At 36.0% G+C, this 22,136-nt stretch overlaps 1 protein-coding gene across 1 annotated transcript in view; it reads right to left on the bottom strand.

Annotated features, from left to right (window-relative positions):
* Window positions 1-1,865: 1,865 nt before the first annotated feature.
* Window positions 1,866-22,136, bottom strand: part of NPAS3 (neuronal PAS domain protein 3) — a 745,489-nt gene continuing 725,218 nt past the window's right edge. Inside the window, exons 9-13 of the mRNA XM_070931372.1 lie at window positions 20,116-20,222; window positions 6,843-6,990; window positions 4,319-4,438; window positions 3,873-3,877; window positions 1,866-3,175 (exon numbers count right to left, since the gene is read on the bottom strand). Coding sequence (XP_070787473.1) covers window positions 1,866-3,175; window positions 3,873-3,877; window positions 4,319-4,438; window positions 6,843-6,990; window positions 20,116-20,222 — 1,690 coding nt within the window. The remainder of the gene's footprint in view (window positions 3,176-3,872; window positions 3,878-4,318; window positions 4,439-6,842; window positions 6,991-20,115; window positions 20,223-22,136) is intronic.

The following is a 22,136-nucleotide window of genomic DNA, read 5'->3' as shown; positions in this document are numbered from 1 at the left end:
GTCTTTTATCTCTGAGAATGGAAAAAGAGAGAAAGAGTTAGAAGAAGAAATTGGGAAGAAAGGTGAAGGTTGGAAGTAAACAGAGGGAGAGAAAAGTCTGAAAATACACACCAGCAAAGCAACAGCAGAAATGAAAAGGTATACAGACAGTGGAAGGCCACCACACAAAACCCACTAACCCCCAAGAATCACTGGTTCACTAGGACTGTAGGAATGGGACTTTGCCACTCCAGACTAGAGATAAAGCACAGAGAAGACAAAGGACAAAACAACTACATTAGCTTAGTATATACTGCATATAGTAACACACATTGAAACTGCAATGAGACTGACAGCCAAGGACACTTACACATTGTACACATTACAGTTTTCACATCTGTTATTAGATGCCTTAACAAACAGCTGCCAAAGATGGAGTGGAAGAAGAATTTATACTTGACAGTCATTTGGAGTGTTTGACACTACACTGATTTCTGGCAACGAAGACAAAATAGACTTCTTTTCTTTTGTTTTTACTTAATGTGCAGTTTTTTAGTTGCAGTTATCTAGTTCAAGCTTATTAACCCATTTGTTAAAACATATTGGCTTTAACACTAAAAGGAAGAGGAGGAGGAGAGGTATTACAAGAGAGAAAACAATGAGCAAAACATAAAAATAAAGATACAACCTTCCCTCTATAACATTAAGCATACATGTATATATATGTGTGTGTACAGTATGTATCCACATACACATATCCACTCACATGCACAAACACACACACACACACACACACACGTTCACTCACTCACTCACTCACTCACTCACTCACTCACTCACTCACTCACATTCATTTATTTGGAAGTTGTAAAATTAGCCTCAGTTCTACTGAGAATAAAAAAATAGAAAGAGAAACAATATACACCTTTAAAAAATCTGGTCTTTGAGTCAATTTCACTGCATTTTCTTGTTCTTTTTAGCACATTCTTTTCTCCAAAAGAAAAGTCTTCCAGATCCATTTAAATTTAATATGAGGCTTGTTAGTTTGGAGGTAAACAAATTAAGTCCTGCAGCAAATGTTAATGAGGGCTTTTGTCTTAACTAACCAAGGAAACTGCAGCACCTGACTATGGACTAGCACAGAAGACATTTATTTAAAAAAAAACAAACAAACCCAGCCCACAAGCTGCATATTGTGTGAAGACATTACAGATTAATAAATGATAGCACCATGGTTTTAGAAATTAAGTTAATGTTTCTGTAGTTAACATTTAGTCCATCTTCTTATTATTCTAATCACAGGCCAGAAATTAATTTTTTAAGAACCCAAATTATTGTATGTGCAAGTAAGAAAATCTTAACCATAAAAAGTGAATTAAACTCTGCATAAAATTCTAAAATACTATCCCCTATTTTTTTTTAAAGGAATTAGGAACAAATACCCCCCTTTTCATTTGACTTAGTCAAACAGGGCACATTGTTTTATGCTTGTTTCTTTTAACCTTGATCATATCAAGATCAATTTAAAGTAAACCCAATGGTTGTCATTCTTACAATCTCTTTACCACAACACTGAGTATTCTATGGCAGAGGCATACGCATATTAAAGGCATCTTAATAAAGATGCAAAAGGAAAAAAAAATACACATCTTGGAAGAAGACAAAATGGCAGGCCACTGATACTTCAGTTCTCTGAAGGCCAAAATTAAAAGTATCTTTCCCATTAAAGAATAAGTCAAGTTAAAGAGAAAGGGGATGAAATGGGGAGCATCATATGGAGAGAATAAACTGACCTGCTCAAATTCAAAGTGCTAGGATTAAAGGTCTAAATTAAAACATAGTCTATGCCTCGGAGTTTAACACTGAACACAGTATGTGGTCATATTTCAATCCTCCTTCCGTTCCAGTGTCTGTGCGGCATGGATGCCGTTGCTGTACACAGGAAACGGAAGAGTCGAGAACAGTCCTTCGGCAGTTGTGAACACATTCCCTGCAGGCATTTGGGTCAGGCTGGCTGCGCTCACAGCACTTCCAAACGGTCCTGACATATTGAGTCGGTGGACGTGGTGGTAGAGCATTTCCATTGGTGTTTTAGGATCTAAGCCAAAACCGGGGCTGTTAACGTCCACAAAGTTAACAGCGTGAGTGTTGGGGAGGAGATTGCCCTGCATGGCCAAAGTAACTTCAGCTGGGGCATACCGGATCGTGCCAGTGGTATAGACCCTCTGAGCAGCCGTGCTGGTGGCAGCAAGGGTTCCAGTTACCCTGTGAACCAAAGGAAGGACCACATTGCCTGCTTGCAATCTCTGTAGGGCTTCCAGATCCCCCGTATACAGTAAAGAATTGGAAGTGCTGGGGCCACCCGGATGCTTGTCCCGTGGAGATGCTGACAGAGGTGGGGACAAAGGGTCAGAGGATACAGGAGCCAAGGCGGAGTTGGATGAGGTGCTGAACTGAGATTTGCGATTGGCAGGATTTTCAGTCCCTGGCGGGGTTAGAACAGAGTCTGGAATGGAGACATGTAAACTACTGCTGGTTTGGGGGGAAGGGAAGTGCTCTGAGTTGGGGGGCTTGGTCATACTGTAAGGTGATTCATTCCTTGAGATTTCCCTGTTGGGTGGGTAATTCCAAATACTGCTATCGTTATCAAAATTGATAGGTTCTGATATCTCCGTTTTGATTTTGAGCACTGAGGCACTGTTTGGCGGTGAGAGCAGCTGGGGCTGATCCACCAATGCTGAGTCAAGCCCATTTGGACTTGAGGTGCTTGAGAGCCTTCTCCGGGCCACGCTGCCTCCTTTCTGCTTTTTCCTTCTCTTCTTCCTTTTTTGATGCTTGCTGGAAGACTGGGCATTTACTTCTCCTGCACTGTCTGAGTCCTTGGCACTGTCCGAGGTTAATGACTCACAGTTCTGTAACCGCAAGTCTGACTCACTCTCCACATAACGCTCCACCTTAATCTGCATAGAACCAAGAGTGCCAAAGCTATCTTCGGGGGCCTTTTGATTCTCAAAGTCAGAATTCTCAAAGCTGTCATCACTGTCCCTGCTGTCCTGGTTGCTGGAGCTGTTCCCATCATCATTACAGTTCATTTCATTATCTGACTGATTGCCAGACTTCTTCCTATCTGATTCGGGATCTTCGCTGTTTTCTGAATGGTTTCCTTTTTCATCCGACTTTGAATTCTCATTGTCCTCTGAGTAGAAAGAAAAGTGAAAAACATCATTAGGAATAAGAATGTAAGATTTAGAGCCCACTTAGACTCCTGGAGGCTGGTGAAATATTATTACTAGCAATATTGCTGGCAAAGGCATTTTCTTTTAAGTTTAAAACGATAGTTTTACCAAGAATGAGCTGAGTGACATTTGTCTGTCATTTAACTCCCTCCAGTTCAAGATTCTGCTGTTCAAAAAATAAAAAAACATACATGCTCAAGCTGAAGGTAAGACTTGTTTTTTCTCCAGTAATGACAGTTTTGTGGACAGGCTGCTAAATATGTGTACAATCAGAAAAACTATACATAAAGAGTAAAATACCATGCATGAATAGCACCAGAAAGATTATCATCTATATAAAAGCCATTATTCCAGTACAGGGCAGACAGTTAAAATTAAAAGGGCCTAGAGAAGAGGAAGATCTTGCTCTGGAAGCAATAATATTGCTATGTGAATGCAATACGTGCCTTTATAGAAAGAGCCTTTTATAAGTGAAGTGTTTACAGGTAAGAAGGCTCCTTTTTTTGTAAACACCTGCTCATTTTCAATATAGGAGGGATCTTCTTTGGGATACTCTGCACCCAAACCATCCAAGGCTTTAACAAGCAGTGCTAATATTGCAAATAAGACTTGGAATAGTTTCTGCAGTTAATAAAACATTAGCATCATATTATTTGCCAGTCCTAGTGGCAGCTCTGCTTTAGACTAACTAAATATTCTGAACCATTTTCAAAGACATCCTCCCATAAAATGCTTTGCAGTAATCCAGCCAAGAGATTAACAGAACACATATGCTGGGTTCTTGCTATGCAAATAGGGTCAGAGCTGCTGTATGAATCTGAGATGACAGTAGCTGCTCTTAAGCGATGAGGTCATCTGGACATCCAGTCAACAGTGATAGATATAAGAATACTCCTCACCCTATACTTGATTTTTCCAGAGTGCAACAGCCTCAAACCAGCCCAGTGTTTCTTACCAATTTTTATGAGAATTTTAGAGCTCCACTTATAAGTTATAATTGCAGTTTCTAACTTAGTTGTGATGGTATGAATAAATTTAAAAATAAACCAAGAAGAACCATGCTTCTATGATGCCAAAAAGTTACAAACAAGATGAGCGTTTACGTACCCGAGTTATCCTTTGAATCTGATTCAGAATCAGAGGTCTCAGAGGATTCAGAGGTTTTTTCTGGCAAGTGTGGAAGTTGTGCAATATCCATTGGAGTGTCCTTATACTCTGGATCGCTAAAAGAGAAGAGGCAGCCCATGTACACATACATGATAACTTGGAGTATGATAGTTCCCCCCTTTTTTCAAAATTATTTTGAATGCCTGAAACAATAGAAAGCATAGGAAAGCATTCTCCCTCCCTCCCTCCCTCCCTCCCTTCCTCCCTCTTCCTCCCTTCCTTCCTTCCTTCCTTCCTTCCTTCCTTCCTTCCTTCCTTCTTTTCTTCCCACACCTTTCTTGGCAACTAAGTAATTAAAAACAATATAATATAATAAATTGCTAACATTAATCAAATATAGCCATGTGATGAAATGTAATACAGTTTTTGAGGTTTTTGTTTGTGGGTTTTAGAGAATTTCTATCTTGGTTTTTCACTATTAAAAATAATCCTTATTTGGACCCCTAAGCACAACAACAGTAATTACATATCTTGATTCTTCACTCTTGAATCTTTGGGGAATTTTTATTAATACTACTTTAAAAATAGATGTCCTTTTTGTTCTGGTATTATCCATCAAAATAATAACTCTTTGTTGAGTAACCAACAAATACATAAGCCTTGTTTTCTGCTATTTCTCTTATAAGTGAATTGTTCATTACCATCTTCAGTATATGATGACCTCATTTTATTTTTGAGTTATTTATTTTTGAGTTATTTGAGTGAGTTATTTTGCATAAGTCACAGAGGAATTGTTATTTACAATTTCTGGGCACATACATGAACTGTGTCATGTTATATAGGACCCTTCGAACTCTGTTATTCTGTATTTCTATTAATGCCAGCCCAGTGATACTTCTCTACAAGCAAGCATGGAAACATGAACCAAGAACATGTAACAAGATAAAAAAAAATTCCCCAAAGAATAAAACCATTGCATATCCAGGAGGATGGTTTGAGAGGGCTTTAGGCTGCTTTTACAAGTCCCTCTTGTTTTTATTGGAAAATCACTTTATAATTTGCAACTCGTATCAGAGGTTAATCCATGGAGGAGAGGAGACAGGATGCTCCTATGTTATCTGCAAATACTATGGAGAGGTGTAACATGTAGGTGGATTCCTCAAGCTGCTGGCCATTATGTGGTAGTCTTTAATTACTGGGAAACTATTTCTGATTTTCATTTATCATAATGGTAGGAAAGAATTGGGTTCAAAAGCAGAATGCCTCTTGCTATGTTCAATTCTCTTCAACAAGTGCTTGGGGCACTAAGTAATATCTGATTTCCTCTTTATCTTCAATTAAATCACAGTGAGGGGAAAGAGGGGTTACAGTCCTTTCTCTGGGAATAAAGGAAATGTGAATTCTTTCTGAGCTCACTCCTGACATAAGGCCCCAGCCTTTGCAAGAGGAAAGAGTAAAAAAAAAAAAAAAAAAAAAAGAATTACATGGCCCATTTCCCCCCCCCCCCAATAATTGCTTGTAAGGTCCCACATCTTAACCCTGTTTAACAGAAATAAGACTTATTTAAATCAACAAGAATTCTGAGGACATAAATTTAGGATTGATAGTGCACAATATTTCCCATTTTCTTTACATAAACACATTTATTAAATTTAAATACCTCTTATTATTTAGTATCCTATGACTATCACTAAGTGTTGTCTCTTATGATTCTTGATAAATGTTTTTTTTTTTGCACACTGAGAGCATATGCACCAAAGACAAATTCCTTGTATGTCCAATCACACTTGGCCAATAAAGAATTCTATTCTATTCTATTCTATTCTATTCTATTCTATTCTATTCTATTCTATTCTATTCTATTCTATTCTATTCTATTCTATTCTATTCTATTCTATTCTATTCTTATTCCTATTCCTATTCCTATTCCTATTTCTATTCTATAAAATTATATACTCTTTTGATTTCCATTATTCAGACAACAGAAATAAAATTCAGGCATTTCCCATAAAGCATCCAGATAATCCATCCAGTGTGCATTCACCAAGATCTAAATTCAGACCTAATATTTTCCTGTATACAATTCAGAGAGCTTAAACATCTGGCATTTAATCAACATGTCTAACATATCTGGAAAGCAAAGGGCACTGCATTTAAGAGTTTTACAATAAATTCCATACCGACAATTGCAACAAACAGAGTTTCTGAAACAATAAGGGCCTTAGCTTCTTAGCATATAGGAACATTATCTCATGTCTTTTTAAAGAAGCCTCTGTCCATAGTATCAACCTAACAAAGGTTGGCTATGAATCAACCTGATTAAGCTAAAGCTTTACCTGGATTTAGGAGAATCCAGACTGGCAATCTATCCGATGACCATGCTTCTATTATTCATTAGTACACATTAATTATAAGCAGACTCACATTGAGTTCCTTGCATTTGTTGTTACACACTACCCTTTCAATATGTCCTGTAGTCACAACAAAAATGTCAATAATTGAAGTGGCAAAAAGATATACCTCAGAAGGTAATTAACCCAGATGATGTTCTTCTCATTTGCATTCTTGGCATTAATAGCGATAGTGGCACTAGACTGTATCCAAATATAGCCCCCACTTTTCTGCATCCAACGGTAGTATTTTGTAACACACTGACCCTTGTTCAGCACTGAATGGAAGAAACAAAGGCAAAAGGAAAATCATTGGCATTGCACTTATATACAATTGCTCTGTATTAAAGCACACACCACACCAGTACAAAGAAATTGAAGGATTTTTGTCCCCTACATTTCAGAGAAAGGATAATTATAAGAACAATTAAATCATTTCTGGGAGGCCTGGAAGAGTTGAAGGCAGTGCCTTGATTTGTAGTTTGATTTTAATCTGCTGTTGGCAGCTCGACTAAGCAAGGGAAAAGCAATCAGAAGCAGAATTTGCTGTGGCTCAAGAAGCACCAAATCTGTGGACAATTCTGTTTCATTCATGTGTGTGTGTGTGTGTCTCTCTGTGTGTGTGTATCATACACATGTTAAATTTCTATGTGATTTATTCATAGCTGCTAGGTAGTAAACCTCCCCGAGACTCTGGCTATTTGAAAGGTTTGGGAAGATACGGTACCCTAGTTCTTTGATCATTTCTCTTCATTGCAGGTGATATCAACTACTGAACTTACACATCTGTTTCTTTTGATCTTGTCAAACAGAATTTACAGTCTTCAGATGAACCAAATCTCCAGTGGTCATAGGAGGAATGTCTGTAGAGACTTGGCTTAATACCAGAGCAAAATAAATCAACCAATGAACTGCAGAAGAAACTGTGGCCTAAGGGAGTTGTAGAATCAAGCATGTTAAAGCAAGAGTTCTTTGCAATGTTGAAATAGAACTAGAAATGGAAGAACAAGCAAAACGTATAAGTTCTGTGAAATTTTGCTTAAAGATGCTTCGTAAAAGGATGTTAAAATTTGTTTCAAGCCAGTATTTCCAAGCCAAATGTTGTAATAGAGTTTTAGCTAATTTAAAACTCTCATACAGTAGTATATATGCTGAAATAAAGAAACAACGTGTTTTTGGCAGAAATACAAATATTTTGCTCAGTATTCTTATTATTCCAGCTTGCGTTTCTTCTTCTGGGATGTATTTGTTCTCCATCCTGTAAATCTTGTGCACTAGAGGGCAGTGTGCATTCACATACATCTCTGCTTTTGGCATGTCCTTGTCTCCGTCTGCTAAAATGAAAAACCTCTAACTGCTGTAATAAATTTGGCTAAATTAGCTGCTAAATGGTTATCTCAAGTAATATGTATTTGCATTAATCATCTTGCTCTAAACCAGAACAAGCCAGAGTCCTAAAGACGTAGTAAATTCATATTGTCCATTTAATTATGGCTAATAAGTGCTTCATATACAATAGTTTCATGAAGTACATTTTGATTTTTTTGGGAAGAGGTGGGGGAAATTGAAGAAAAGAAGTCACATTGAAGACAGGAAAAACTATGGTTAGTACTGTTAAACTTTCAACTTAAAAGTTAGACTTTGCCTTTAAAATTTGGCTGTACCTTCAGATTCAGAGAATGATATGCAAGTAAATGTAATGCCATCTAAAGTTTAAAGCTTACTGTACCTGAGAAGATACAAGCCTAAATCCATATTACTATCACAATCTAGAAAACCTTTTCTTCTCTTTTTAAAAGGAACACAGATGTAAATGCAAAAGTGCAGGATAGTTTTTTCTTCTGTTTTTGCTTTTTCTTTCTACGTACTTTCTCTGTTGTCTCTCTGCAAAGGTTTGCTATAGCTATCACTGCTGTTCAAGATTCCCATCTCAGGCAGAAAGGCTGCAAAAGTTCTTAGGCTTAGCTCAAAAGAGTTCGCTCAGGGGACAACTAAAGCTTTAGGTGCTCTTCTATTTATCCAGAGAGTCTGTGACACACTGTGTAACTACAATGGCAGTTAATCAACCCTTCTAGCAACCCAGCCTACCAATTCCAGGCCGCAAAGCCACCTCAGGATTTATGTTGGACTCAAACATGTATACAGCCAGATGCATTCATCTCCTGAGCTCAAGGCATATGGTACAAGCGGGTCTGGGGCTGAAGATAGGTGTGAATGAGCTCTGTTTTTTCTTTAAAAATAATACACCTAAATTTAAGATGAACTTGGGGCTCTTGGTGGAGGCGAATTGCAGGATAATTGGGCCCAGAGGATACACTACTTGATAGCATTTCTTCCCTGAGACTAGTAGCTTCACCCATTTTGAGGCTAAAGAAAAATGAGGCGGAGGGCACTGGCTCCTCTTTACCTTTTAACTGATAGCTGTTTTGCCAAGGGAAGTTTCTGCCTGCAGCTATTCTATGTCATCTAAATAGTATGGCAGGATTTAGGGTTCATTGGAGGACTAAAATATTTTGTGGTTTAAAGCCTTATCTTCTTCTCATCTGCCAATTCTTGTCAAGGGCCAACGTTTGAAAAGGTCTTCTTTCCTGCCCTGTCCTTCTCTTCTTTGGCATTCAGCATTTATGGCATACCACATTTATTAATAAGAATTACTTATTTTCCATATGCATATGTATGGAAGAGAAAGACAGATAGACATTTTATTTTGACTACAATGTTCTGACATTGCAATAAATTGACTGAAAGCTTAAAAGCTTTGAAAATTCAGTCAGATTTTTTTTTGTAGAAATGGCAGACATTTGCAATTTGGGTTATAGTGTTTTGTAAACAAGGTAAAGTTGATCAGATTGATGCATTAATCAAAATGGATCTTGGCTTTTGTGTATTCATGTTTCAGATATAATTCAATGCTAAACTGCAAAGATAAGCAAGAAGGTGGAAAAATGTGGATTTTTCCATCAAACAACTATGGTGTTGAGACTTCAGTTTTATGCAAATACTTTTGAATTTATAATTAGCTTAAGACTGAGAATAAGGAATAGGGGAATATTTCTTTAAAGTTTTACTCTATTAGAATACCTCAGTTTATAAATTTATTTTAAAAAGTTTAATAATAAAGGATTTTTATCATTATAATCTATTGTTAACAGGTTAGCTGACTGCATTTCTGAGAGAAAAAATTAAGATGGCGGTATCGGGAAATGTATTTCTTTCAATAAACTTAATATTTTTACTAGTTACATTTACAGTTGCCCTCTTCTTGGGTTAAGCCAAGGCATATTTAGGATTATACTATAAATCATTGATTCTCATGCATTTTTTTAAAAATATACAGTTTTAAGAAAAAGAAATAGAGGCAATATTAAAATAAGTACCCTGTCAGGATTAACCAATTCTAAAAAGCACTGGTAAGAGATCTAAAGAAGGCAGAAGGTTCATGCAGTAATAGCAAAACTGCATGAATTAAATGTTCTTTTTTTTTTTTTTGGATTCTTAAAGGCCTAATAACCTCTTCTTTCACTAATGTACTTTCTGAAAATAAAGCAGATGAAAGAATGCAATTTGCTGGTTGTAAATTATTTTGTTTCACCTGGGTTAATATAATTACAAAAGAACATTTTGGCTTTTTACTCTACCTTAACACTTATGGAAAATAAGTTTTAGGAAAGGAAGTCTTTCTCTAATGGCAATTTTTCAAAGTGGTATGATGAATTGTGAACACAGGCCAACCAACATCACACAGGAAGTCACAAGAGTGGTGTAATTAAAGATAAAAAAGCTGACTGGGAATTATGAGAGTTTAGTGAAACACTTATGGAAGTGAATAGATTGGGGAAGAGTCCTTTAGAGAATGGGGAACCAATCTGATTCTACACCTAACCCATTCTGCCAAAATAAAATATCTTTACAAGTAACCTTTTACATTATCTATACAATATCTATACTATATTTGTTTCTAAAAGCAAACCACTAGATTTCTTTAGATGAACCTTTTTTATAGTAATACTATAGTTTGACCCACAGTTAGTCTTCACAGTAACAAGATATGATTATAGGATAAGATTATAACAATAGTATAATTCAATAGTTTGTTGTATATTGTGTATCATTCCCAAAAAGGAAATCTATTTCTGAATTTTGTTTAGAGATGCAATAGAAAGAGAAATGTAGAAATATTTTGAATAAAATAAAATGGATCAGTATAAATTTCAAGATTTGTGTTTTTTTGGGGGGGAAACCATATTTCCCCCACTGGTAAAGCTGTTCTTAGAAATCAAAGAAAAAACGTCTAAACCGCGCATTGTATTTTATAAGAAGGAAGTAATTTAATTCCGTTTGAAGAGGAGATGAAAAAAATATTGTAACAAAATGTGACTTTTTTAAAAAAGCATTCCATACAATACAATGTTTCCCTAGGTTACAAATGACTTTGAAACTTTGAGCATATTGCACATTTTGGTTCAGTAAATAGTAAACATGAAAAAAAAATGAGATCAGTTGATTTAAGGTATCACATAAACACTGGTTTACAAAAGCCCTCATTACACCAGGAATAAAGGGGGGGGGGTTCGGTATGCAGTATTTACTGCTTTCACAAGAATAAGGATGAGCCAGAGTGATTCCCAAATTGTCCTAATATGAAAATACTGTTAATTTAACAAGAGGGGGGGGGAGAGAGGGAGAGGGAGAGAGAGAGAGAGAGGGAGAGGGAGAGAGAGAGAAAGAAATAGCTCTGCATTTAGTACCACAGTTGAACACTTATCTGTTAGTATCATTTCTCTTTTTACATTCACAAAACTGGCAGAGGAAACATGAAAAGGAATACTGACTCTTTAATCTCTTCTTCTCCACCTAAAGCCCAAGGCAAGCTGACAGAGTAACTTCATTCTGGAAACAGTAGTGTGTGTGTTTTTTTAAAGAAAATTTCTGGATTACTTTTTCTTCTGCTTTTGAAAACTGTGGACTATAGGGGAATAAACCTGGCATTGACTTAAAATAAGAACAAGTATTTTTTATCTGAAAAGTTACAGTCCTTGATGCTTACAAGAAGGTCATTTTCAAAACCCATGGGGAAAATAGCATCACAGGTAGAGTGCACTAAGTGCCTCACTTGCTTGAAACAGAGAAAACATTTTAAAAATCTTAGCTTTCAGAATTATCTGTATCTTTGATGGCATTTTTACTACAAATTCTGCAATTAAGTTAAATAGCAATGACTGCTGAAGATTATTTAGCAAACTTTTAGGATACATTCTGTTTAAATAGAATTATGCATCCAAAACTATCAATGAATCATCTAACACTCACTGGCTGTCCAAAAACAGATTGGATAAGTAGGGATGGATGGGTGGGTGGGTGGGTGGATGGATGGAAGAAAGGAATTATAGTTCTTCCTCTGACCCATTCTCACAGAATTTTGGTTTAAAGAATCCATCTAAATATAAACCTGGCTTCATTGAAGGAAATCATTCATTCCATCCAGAAGAATATTGTATCTCTATTTTTGTACCGGTTTTCATTCACATATTCCCCAAGAAACCTTTGACCAAATGATACTTATTTGGTATCATGGCTAAAATTTCCATTTTTAAAAAGAAATCCTGCTAAATAATTATTTAAAAAATTCAAAGTTCATTACTTTCTAATTTATATTCTAATTTAACTATGTGCAGACTAGATACTGTTATGTATTTATTTATATTTAATGGGATTTATACTTACAAATTATCCAGTGGTGAAATTCAGCCAGTTCTATCCGGCTTGGGAGAACCGGTAGCATCAGCGGTGGGAAGCTCCGCCCACCTGCCTGGACATCATCACGTCCCGTTTTTGACCCTCTGTGCATGTGCAGACAGTCCTGCACATACGCAGAGTTGTCGCATGCTCACATTTGTGAACCGGTAGCGAACATAAGTAAATTTCACCCCTGAAATTATCCCTTTCTTCTTCATTGCTTCACAATTAACACAGCATCCACCAGGTAAGATACACACACACACATAGTTTAATACCATGATAAATATTTTAAAAACACCCACGTCTTGTTTAGAGTTCTTCATTTCATATGTTGCATTCATTATTATTAATGGTTATTTTACTCTAGTTATTGTCTTGTCTATTTCTATTTTGTTATGAGGATATTTATGTATGTGTAACAAAATGTAAATACCAGGTATTTGAGAGCGTGCTGTCAAATAGAATAATTAAATGTTGGAATATCTAAGAAAAAAAGAAGCTACATGTTTCCATTCAGCAATACTATGTGCATTAAATAATTCAGAATGGAACAGGCAGAATTGTAGATACAGCTATATGATTTTAGATCATGATTCTACATGGAAATTAATGGGATTCAGAATGAATCTTAAATGAACTTGGCACCAAGATTTTATATATACATGTTTAAAAGTTCAAACAGATGCTGCAACTATTGCACAGATATTCTGATATATTATATATAAAGATATTCTTTATATATATATATATACATATACTATAAAGCTAGATGACAATCTGAAATAAGGACATGTCTCTTTATAAAATGCATTTTAAATATTCTAGAACATTTATATTTCCTCATGTTCAATGAGTTTCATATCTTTCAGAGTGACACACCAATTAATTATGAATTCATTTCATTGCTTTTTATGAGCCTGATCCAAGTAAGCCTAAATCTAGATTCAACCTCAAGTCCCTGATTTTAATGAATTAACTAAGCATAATTAAACTGAATCCAATCCATACAATATCTCATTTGACATGCTAATAGACACAAATATTGAAAATTAAGAAATTATAAAACATAATGGGAATTAACTAATTTTCACTTAAGTAGAGAAGAATTAAAATTATGTGATAGAGATTAAAACATCTAATACTATCTAAACAGCACTTCCAATTTGGCTGACATTAGAAATTTACATAAATCAGACATAAACATTTTTATATTTTAACTGAACTAGTTACTCTTTCATTGGTAAAGTTTAGACTTAATTTATGTTTATTCATTATTCTGTTTGTGAATTCTAGAAACATTGTAGAATAGTGAATTGAGACAAGGTAGTATAGATTCAATTCCTCATTTTGCTGTGGAGGTCAGAGGGCAACTTTGGAACAATCCCTATTTAGAGTTCTATTCAATGGCTGCATGACTGCAAGTTAGATTTCAGAGACAAGCTTTGACTTCTCAGTTACCCATACCTTGGGAAATACATGGACATTGCTTCAGATGGCAAAATCTCTGGAGCTGGAAATGGTTTCAAGAAAGTCTCATGATGCCTTTTGATTTTAGATTGCAGTAACACAACATCTGGCATTACTGATCTATGTTAGAGCTGAAGATATGCAGGTTAATTGAACAGAGCAACTAATGTTTTTGCTAATGCTCCTCCAGTAATGTATATTTGTTTTTCAACTGTTGGGCTGGCTTTAAAGTTAGCATGTTCAAACATCATCTAAACACAAGACACACTATCAAATAATATCAAAGCAATCTCTTTTGCTTTGGTGATTATCATCAACTTGTACAACAGTTGACATTCATTTGTATATTTTAGCATTTCACAGAATGCTATACCTTGACTAGAATAAGTTTGATTTCTTTTATGATTGAGGATATTAAGCACTACAAAAGCACAGGCATTTCAGACTGATTAGGATTAGAATTCCTCTGTATCAAAAGGCTTTGTTTTTCTCCCTACAGTTTTACTAATTGTGTGCTACTTGACTTTGTATAATTTTTCCCTATTATGATAGCAAAACTTGTGAAGTGAAATTTTGCCGTCGAGAATGATCGGCTATTCCATCTATTTTAAATAGTAAATTTAAGATGATTTTAAAAGATATACATTCATTTAAATGTGTGTATCTGTGAGCGTCCATGTCTGTATCTATACACACAAAGAGGGATAACTTAAAAAGACTGGTTTTTTTTATCTTGGAAATGGAACCAGCAAATAGTAATAACTGAATAGAAATTTTCAAATGAATGTACACAAAAGCCATTGTGTATTTGTAACCGACTGCAGAGGGAAAAAAATGTCTCAATATTGAAGGGCAAAATTCTTTTGAAAATGGGAAGTAGCATGAATAAAGTGATAGTAAAGCTGCTTTTAAAAAAAAATCTGGATTGTTTCAGCTATTGGAAACTAAATTAGAGCATATAAGAGAGAATGCTCCCAAATGTAGTCATCAGAGACCTTTGCTTTATGGAAAACAAACTGCTCGGGCTGCTGTTCTTAAGGAATTGTATTTCTTATAGCTGTAAATCAAGTCCAGAAGAAATGGGATGACGTTTTCTGAGCAATAGCTGAGGGTGACAAGCATCTTTTTGTCAGTGTCAGGTTTATGAATTTAGACCTCAATTAAGATTCCAAAATGAAAAAGCACATACTATATCTGTAGCTACACAATCGAGTGACAGTTCCCAAAAGCAATATATATCCATTTTGAAAATCCTGGTATATCATCCTATATTTGTCCAGAAGTATATTCATGACATTCTCTAGAGGTCTTAACTCCTCTACGTCCTGCTTGGATTTCCAGTCAGAAAATGTTTGATATTATTCTTCAGTGAATGTTACTATTTTTTTTCCAATTAATTGAGGAGATATATGCTTCTATATTATGTGACAACCTTTTATTTTTTGAGTAGTAAATGGACTTGCTAAATAAAAACAAGGCAACAATGTCACCCAATACCAAAATAGGGTTAGAATAGAGTTTTTATATATTAGTGGAAAGAAATATGTTTATTACTTTTTTTAAAATCTTTTACTGATATTGGTGTGCAGAATAAAAAAGAAGTTTAAGTGAATTCTTTACATGGAGTGGATGATAAGGCCCCAGTCTTCAAACAGCTTACTTCAGAGTAGTTTCTCAGAGTAAATCCCAATTTATTTATGATTCTCCAGTGGGAACTCTTATCGAAACGAAACAACCAGTGAAACACACAACTTCTTTTATACGAGGAAGAATTGAATGCAAATCAGTTCTACTCTTTGCACAGGTAAATGTGATGCTAGGAACATACACATTATATTAGTGAAATGTCTCAAATGCTTAGCAAAACATTTAAGTTCCATCATAAGTAGCTACGTATATAGGCATACAGTATGCACTATCTAGAAAATCATACATCAAGCAATAATTAATACTGCAATAGTTAAAGCTATGCTATCACTTCTTTGAAAAAATAAGCACATTTATGTATGCTCAGGATTTAAGATGGAGCTTCACTGGCAGATTGTATGTTGTTAGGGCTTTGCCAGTTAAATTACACAGAATAGAAGATGAATAATGAAAGTATATGATCATCAGCAGAATATAAGCATTTAAAACACAGATTTAGAGAAAATTACTTAACACATTAAGTGCTAAATATATAGGAAATGAGACATTTTACCATCCAATAGACAAAGATAGCAAAAAAATAAATACCACCAAAAAATTGAATATTGGGAACATATGACAAGCAATGAGAAATACAAATTGCTTCAATTAATTATAAGATTTAAAACAAATGCAGAGCAATGCAGAGTTGGAAGATAATGCATATACTGGCTGAAAAATCTAAATATGCAGTTCGGCAAAAATAGAATGTCTTTTTTTCAGACAATAACAGGAAAAGAACAAATAATGTTGATTATTGACCTCTAGTAGGAGACGCTACTAAAAGATTAGATAGACAGATAGACAGACAGGTACTATCCAGCTAACTATTTTATAGGCTTTCTGAACTAATGGGTATCTTTCTTTCTCAAACTGTTATCCTTATGATGTACTGCATTACAAATCCCAGAATTTCTAGATAATACAACTGCTGATACTTTTTTAATGTAAATACATAGCCTTATTTTGAAGCACAGTCAATGTCAGCCTGAAAAAATAATAAGGAGCAAGCAGATGAGTCCTTCCATTGCTTGCAAAAGGAATTAATTAATTTAGATGATGTTAAAGATTGATTTACATTTCCTTTGAGCTAAATTGGGGGGGGGAGTTACAGAGGATCCTCCAAATCCACAGAGTCTTCTGGGGTTGTTGTCCCTGATACCCAATTTCCTTCTCACCTACTCTTCTTTCTAGCTGCAGAGGCAAGTAGACAGACCACTGGGAAAAATGATGTTAGATTTCTGCCCCTGAAGTTGACGTCTACTCTCTTATTTCAAGGAAGGAAATCCATAAAATTAAAGTCCTATGTTTTTTTATTTTAATAAATGAAAGGAAAGCAAGGAAAACAGATAGCATTTCATGTAAGGATACCGCAAAGTGATGTGGATCCATCTTCTGAATGCTCTGCCAAGGAGTTTGATTCTTCTTCTGCTAGTGCTTAAATTAGAAAATTTTATAGAAGACAAAAGACGTCTTAGATCTGGATTTCTTCTAGTTTTGTAATAACTTTTTTGCTCTTTGTTTTTTGTTGTCATCAATGCATATCATTGAAGGACTCTATACATTAATACAGGGCTTTCAAACTCCCGGCCCGCGGGCTGGATGCGGCCACACCCATGCCCAGTTTAGCAAAGGGGGAAAAAATCCCAATACATCACATGACACTGCCATGATGACGTGAGTTTGACACCCCTTCATTAATGTATTTTTTAAAAAATGTGTTGATTTAAAAAAAAAAACTTTGATCAAATGTGACTGAGCATTCATCTTACTATGTGTATGTAAAATATGTGTGTTATTGTATTTTATTGTTCTTATTATTTTCTTGTTTTGCTGTCTTGCCATCAAATATCTCAAGATTGGGGTTGTTTAGATAAATAAAGGAAATAAATAAATAAAAGATAGAAATAGAAATATGAGCATAAATATAAGGAAGGTTAGAGAGAAATGGAGGCAAGATTATTGGCTGCAACAACTGGAGAATGGGCTTTTAAAAATACAGAAAATTTATGAAAAATGGCACCTCAGTACTCTGATAGAAAGCATCATGAAAGAGATTTAATGTAAACGGAGCATTGTAATACAATCATAGAGAACTATGATGTAGTCATAGTTATAACATCATAATTCAGTGTGGAATGTACAAAAACAGACCATTAAATAAAACAGCAAGAAAAAGTTTAACTTGAACATGGTTAAGTAAGAGAAACAGGATAGGTCTCAAAGTATTAAAATTATGAGAAATTATTCTAATGCTAAAAACCAATGGTCATTTATTTATTTATTAAATGTGGTTTCTGATGAAAAATTGATTAGGAAGTATTGCAGGTATTAACTAAGGTAATTTGCTGTTAATTAGGCTGGTCAGAAGCCTAATTTATCAATTCCAATAATAAATCTTAATTCCATTAAAATCCTTTACGTATATACACACATGATTGATTCAGATTCTGATTTGGCAATTCTGAAAATCTTTTGTTTTGCTGAATTCAGAAGCTGTATTGAAGTCTTTCTATTTCCCAGAGTTAGCAATGATTTCTTTTTACTTTGTCAGAATTGGATAAACTTTTCAGCAACAAGTTTCAGAGTGCCTGATTAAATTATACTCAAACAAATTCAACAAAGTTTGTGACTAGGGATTGTTTTTTTAAAATAGGAAATTACTGAATTGTTTTTTTTTTAAGGAAGATATTTATTACATTGATAGGCAAAGTTGCCTTTCCTAATGGAATCATGCTTTCATATTTCTTAAAGTATTTCTTGATTCTAACAGATCCTAATATTTGTTAGGAAATTGGCCTGCATGGCAGAGTTATCTTATCTAACAAACTTTCAAGATTTCAGGTAGAAAGACCTGGGTTTAGTGGAAGGCTTTTTAATCTGTAAAGGAATAATTTGGGCAGACAGTAGTGCCGAGGACGGCCCCGCCACATCCTCTCTCTCCATGGCCGAGTCGCGGCAGAATTTGGGCAGGCTGCGCAATCTGGCAGTATGTGTGAAGGAACTGGCTCCAGAACTGCAAAGCTGCCAGCTACTGCCTGGTGTGCCCAGCATCATTCAGTGCAAGGCGGATGTACCTGTCTCTCTGAACCCCACTAACTGTACTATCCCGTGAGCCTTGAGCAGGTGACCTTCCTTATAAATTCTATGGAGGCACCTGGAGTGGGGGGGGGGCAGGCAGCCAAGAGATGGATTTACTCTCTGTGTCAACGGCAGTTGGATTTGCGGGTGGTGAGGAATATGGTTTTATTTTTATTTTTTCTGCATCTGTTAATAAATGTGTTTTAAAAGGCAAAAAAAAAAAAAAAGGAATAATTTGGTTTTTTCCCCGTCTTGATGAGCTTCTTTCAATAAACATGTTTGAGTTAGAGTTATGATAGCTAGAACAGAGTATACCTTTTGCGTGCACTAATCAACTAGCACCAAAGCCATAGGAAGCATACCAGAAGAGAAGCAGGTAATACAACTGAGGCATACTTCAGAGCAGAGGCAGTGATGAAATTCAGCCGGCTCTATCCGGTCGTGCAAACTGGTAGCGCCGGTGGCGGGAGGCTCCGCCCACCCCCGCACGTCATCACATCCTGTTTTTGACCCTCTGCGCATGCGCAGAAGGCTCTGTGCATGTGTTGAGGTGGCACACATGAGCATAGTGCGTGTGCGCGCTCCCATTTGCGAACCGGTAGCGAAGGTAAGTGAATACTACCCCTGGGCAGAGGCAGAATGCTTTGAACGGTCCATGTTAGATATGTTGATCTCCCTTGAGCTTCAAAAGGCTGGCAATAAATAAATTCAGCACCCACCCCTGTTTCCCATGCTGTGTTTCCCATGCTTAACAATAGCAGTAGCTCTTTCTTTCCTCAGTGGCCAGCTTGCCTAATGGATAGTTGAAGGCAAAAGTATTTGCTGCCTAATGACAGCTAGACCACTTATGATTGGCAACAAGGTCAGCCATGCACTGTGACATCACAATGTAAACCCTGCCCCTTTGGTTTCTGCATCACAATGCTATATGCAAGTATATAAGAGGCAGGGCCTGCATCATATACATTTGCCTGCTTTGACCACAAAACTGAGGACAGTTTTGCTGCACCCTCTCCATCCTTAGGTAAGGCAATATTAAATATTGTTTTATTCTGTTGACCTGCTCTAGCCACAATGGGTTTTTTGGGTCTATCCCATATTAAGGTAACTTTTAACATGTTAACGCAATTAATTGCTATACTTCTGTTAATGCTTTGTCATATGAACTGACTTCAATTTTTATTTCAAAACTTCTCATGGACAAAAACAATATCTCCACATTGTGTGATCACAGTTTGGTTTGAATTTATCATGGCTCACATTTGAACGTTTACCAATTGCCTTTAGTGACAGAGGAAAATATGTACTTTATAACTAAACCATCCGCAAATAAAGTCAAAGAGAGAGGTCCACAGATTGGAATACAAGAATTAGTTCAGTTGCACGTTATAACAGTAAGGTGTTATTTTTTACAAGAACAGAGTACTTACGGTCTAAATGACTGTGCCTGATCCCTTCCACATCTTCAGCATGAATGAAGTGGTAACATCTTTTCCCTACAATATCTACAGGGGTCAGATCCATGTAATCGCTAATCCTGTAAAGGAAAAATAAAGCCTATAAACCGAGAAAGGAAGAAAATACAACAACAATGAAATGCTTTCCATTCTGATCCCAAACTTGTACATCTGTCCTGAAAACTATCCTTTTTATGACAATTTTATATTATTTTTGTTGTGTTATCTCAGAAGGTAGAATTAACCCCAACTCATAATTTAGTTTTATCTACCAGGAATAAAACCCTAAATTTAATTCTAAAAACAAAGACCCATAGCTCATCTGTAACATTCTTAATATTTGTTTTCTTTTATGTGTGTGTGTATGCATGTATGTGAGTAGGTCTTAACTCCTGGTGATTATATGGAAAAGTTGTAGTTGTTTTAGAACAATGCAGTTGTTTTAGAAGCATTTTTATATGATTGAGTTTACTTCCTAGGAATGAGAGAATGACTGACCCAAAATTAGCCACTAATCCTACTCTAGACCTTAAATCTTAGACCAGTTTGGCTCTCTTTGTTCTCAAATAAACATATCTGTAATAAAACCCAAATCAAACTAACATTTCCTTCCTTCCTTCCTCCCTCCCTCCCTCCCTTCCTTCCTTCCTTCCTTCCTTCCTTCCTTCCTTCCTTCCCTCCCTCCCTCCCTCCCTCCCTCCCTCCCCTGCTGAAGTTAATCCATTTGTTTTAACAAATGCAGTCTCAAATTGTCTATAGGTCCATATTTAACAATATCCACAAAGATAAGAATTCCTTAAAATACAAAGCTCCTCATTAAAAGAGCAAGATAATTCAAGGTTATACTATAAAATAAGAACATGTTATGCTTATGCAAAATGATTAGAGACATCTTTCATTTCAACAGATTGGTCTTCTATTGAGCATATTCATGAAAAAAGGCTCTTCAACTGTTTCCTGGCACAGAGTCCAAACTGACATTTCAAGCAATATAATTTAAATGCTGAGACATACAGATGCCTGAGGGTGTTATCTTTTTTAGTCTTATTCATCTGGGAGCTCTGCTTTCACTCCTAGCTCTTTTAACTGGGACTTTGTGGTTTACTCTGTGCAGAAACTTTAAAATCCTTTCAGTAGCCTTTCCTGCTCTGTGCTCTGCTCTGCTTCTCTCTGTATGTGCGTTCCTCTTATTGATTGTCCAGATGTCAATGTCCTCAGGCATCTGTGTTAAAAAAAAATCCTCTCAAATTGAAAATTGGGAGAACGAATTAGTCTGGTCAGCTGGGTTCTTCCTTTTGTTTGGAAGATGTAACTCTTCGTTATGTTTTTAAAATGATGTTCTAACACTCACAAAATGTATTGGGACTATCTGAGGACCTTTTGTCACTCAGGTTCTGAGAAAATTCTTTGCAAGTTTGTTCTTGAATGGCAAATGGGAAATACTGGGGATGAATTAGTTATCGGAGTACATGTAGGGTTCACACTAGTGGTGGGATTCAAAATTTTTTACTACCAGTTCTGTGGGCGTGGCTTGGTGGGCGTGGTGTGGCTTGGTGGGTGTGGCTTGGTGGGTGTGACAGGGGAAGGATACTGCAAAATCTCCATTCCCACCCCATTCCAGGGAAAGGTTACTGCAAAATCCCCAATTCCTCCCAATCAGCTGGGACTCAGGAGGCAGAGAATAGATGGGGGTGGGGCCAGTCAGAGGTGGTATTTACTGGTTCTCCGAATTACTCAAAATTTCTGCTACCGGTTCTCCAGAACTGGTCAGAACCTGCTGAATACCACCTCTGGTACACACATTCAGAGTGATGGCATGGAGCTAGTCTCCATAGTCACTCTGAGAGATAATAAGAACTTAATATGATTTTTTTAAAAATATAGCAAATTAGGGAGCCACCTGTCAGGTTCTCACTCCTCAACAAAAATCAGAAAATATGATTTTCTATATATCTACTGCTAGTTTCTTCCTCCAGAATAGATAAATTGATTTT

The sequence above is a fragment of the Pituophis catenifer genome, unplaced genomic scaffold (assembly GCF_029215685.1).
Source record: "Pituophis catenifer annectens isolate HBS135680 unplaced genomic scaffold, rPitCat1.0.hap2 SCAF_1, whole genome shotgun sequence".
NCBI classification, from domain to species: domain Eukaryota; kingdom Metazoa; phylum Chordata; class Lepidosauria; order Squamata; family Colubridae; genus Pituophis; species Pituophis catenifer.
This window is presented reverse-complemented; position numbering and strand designations above follow the sequence as displayed.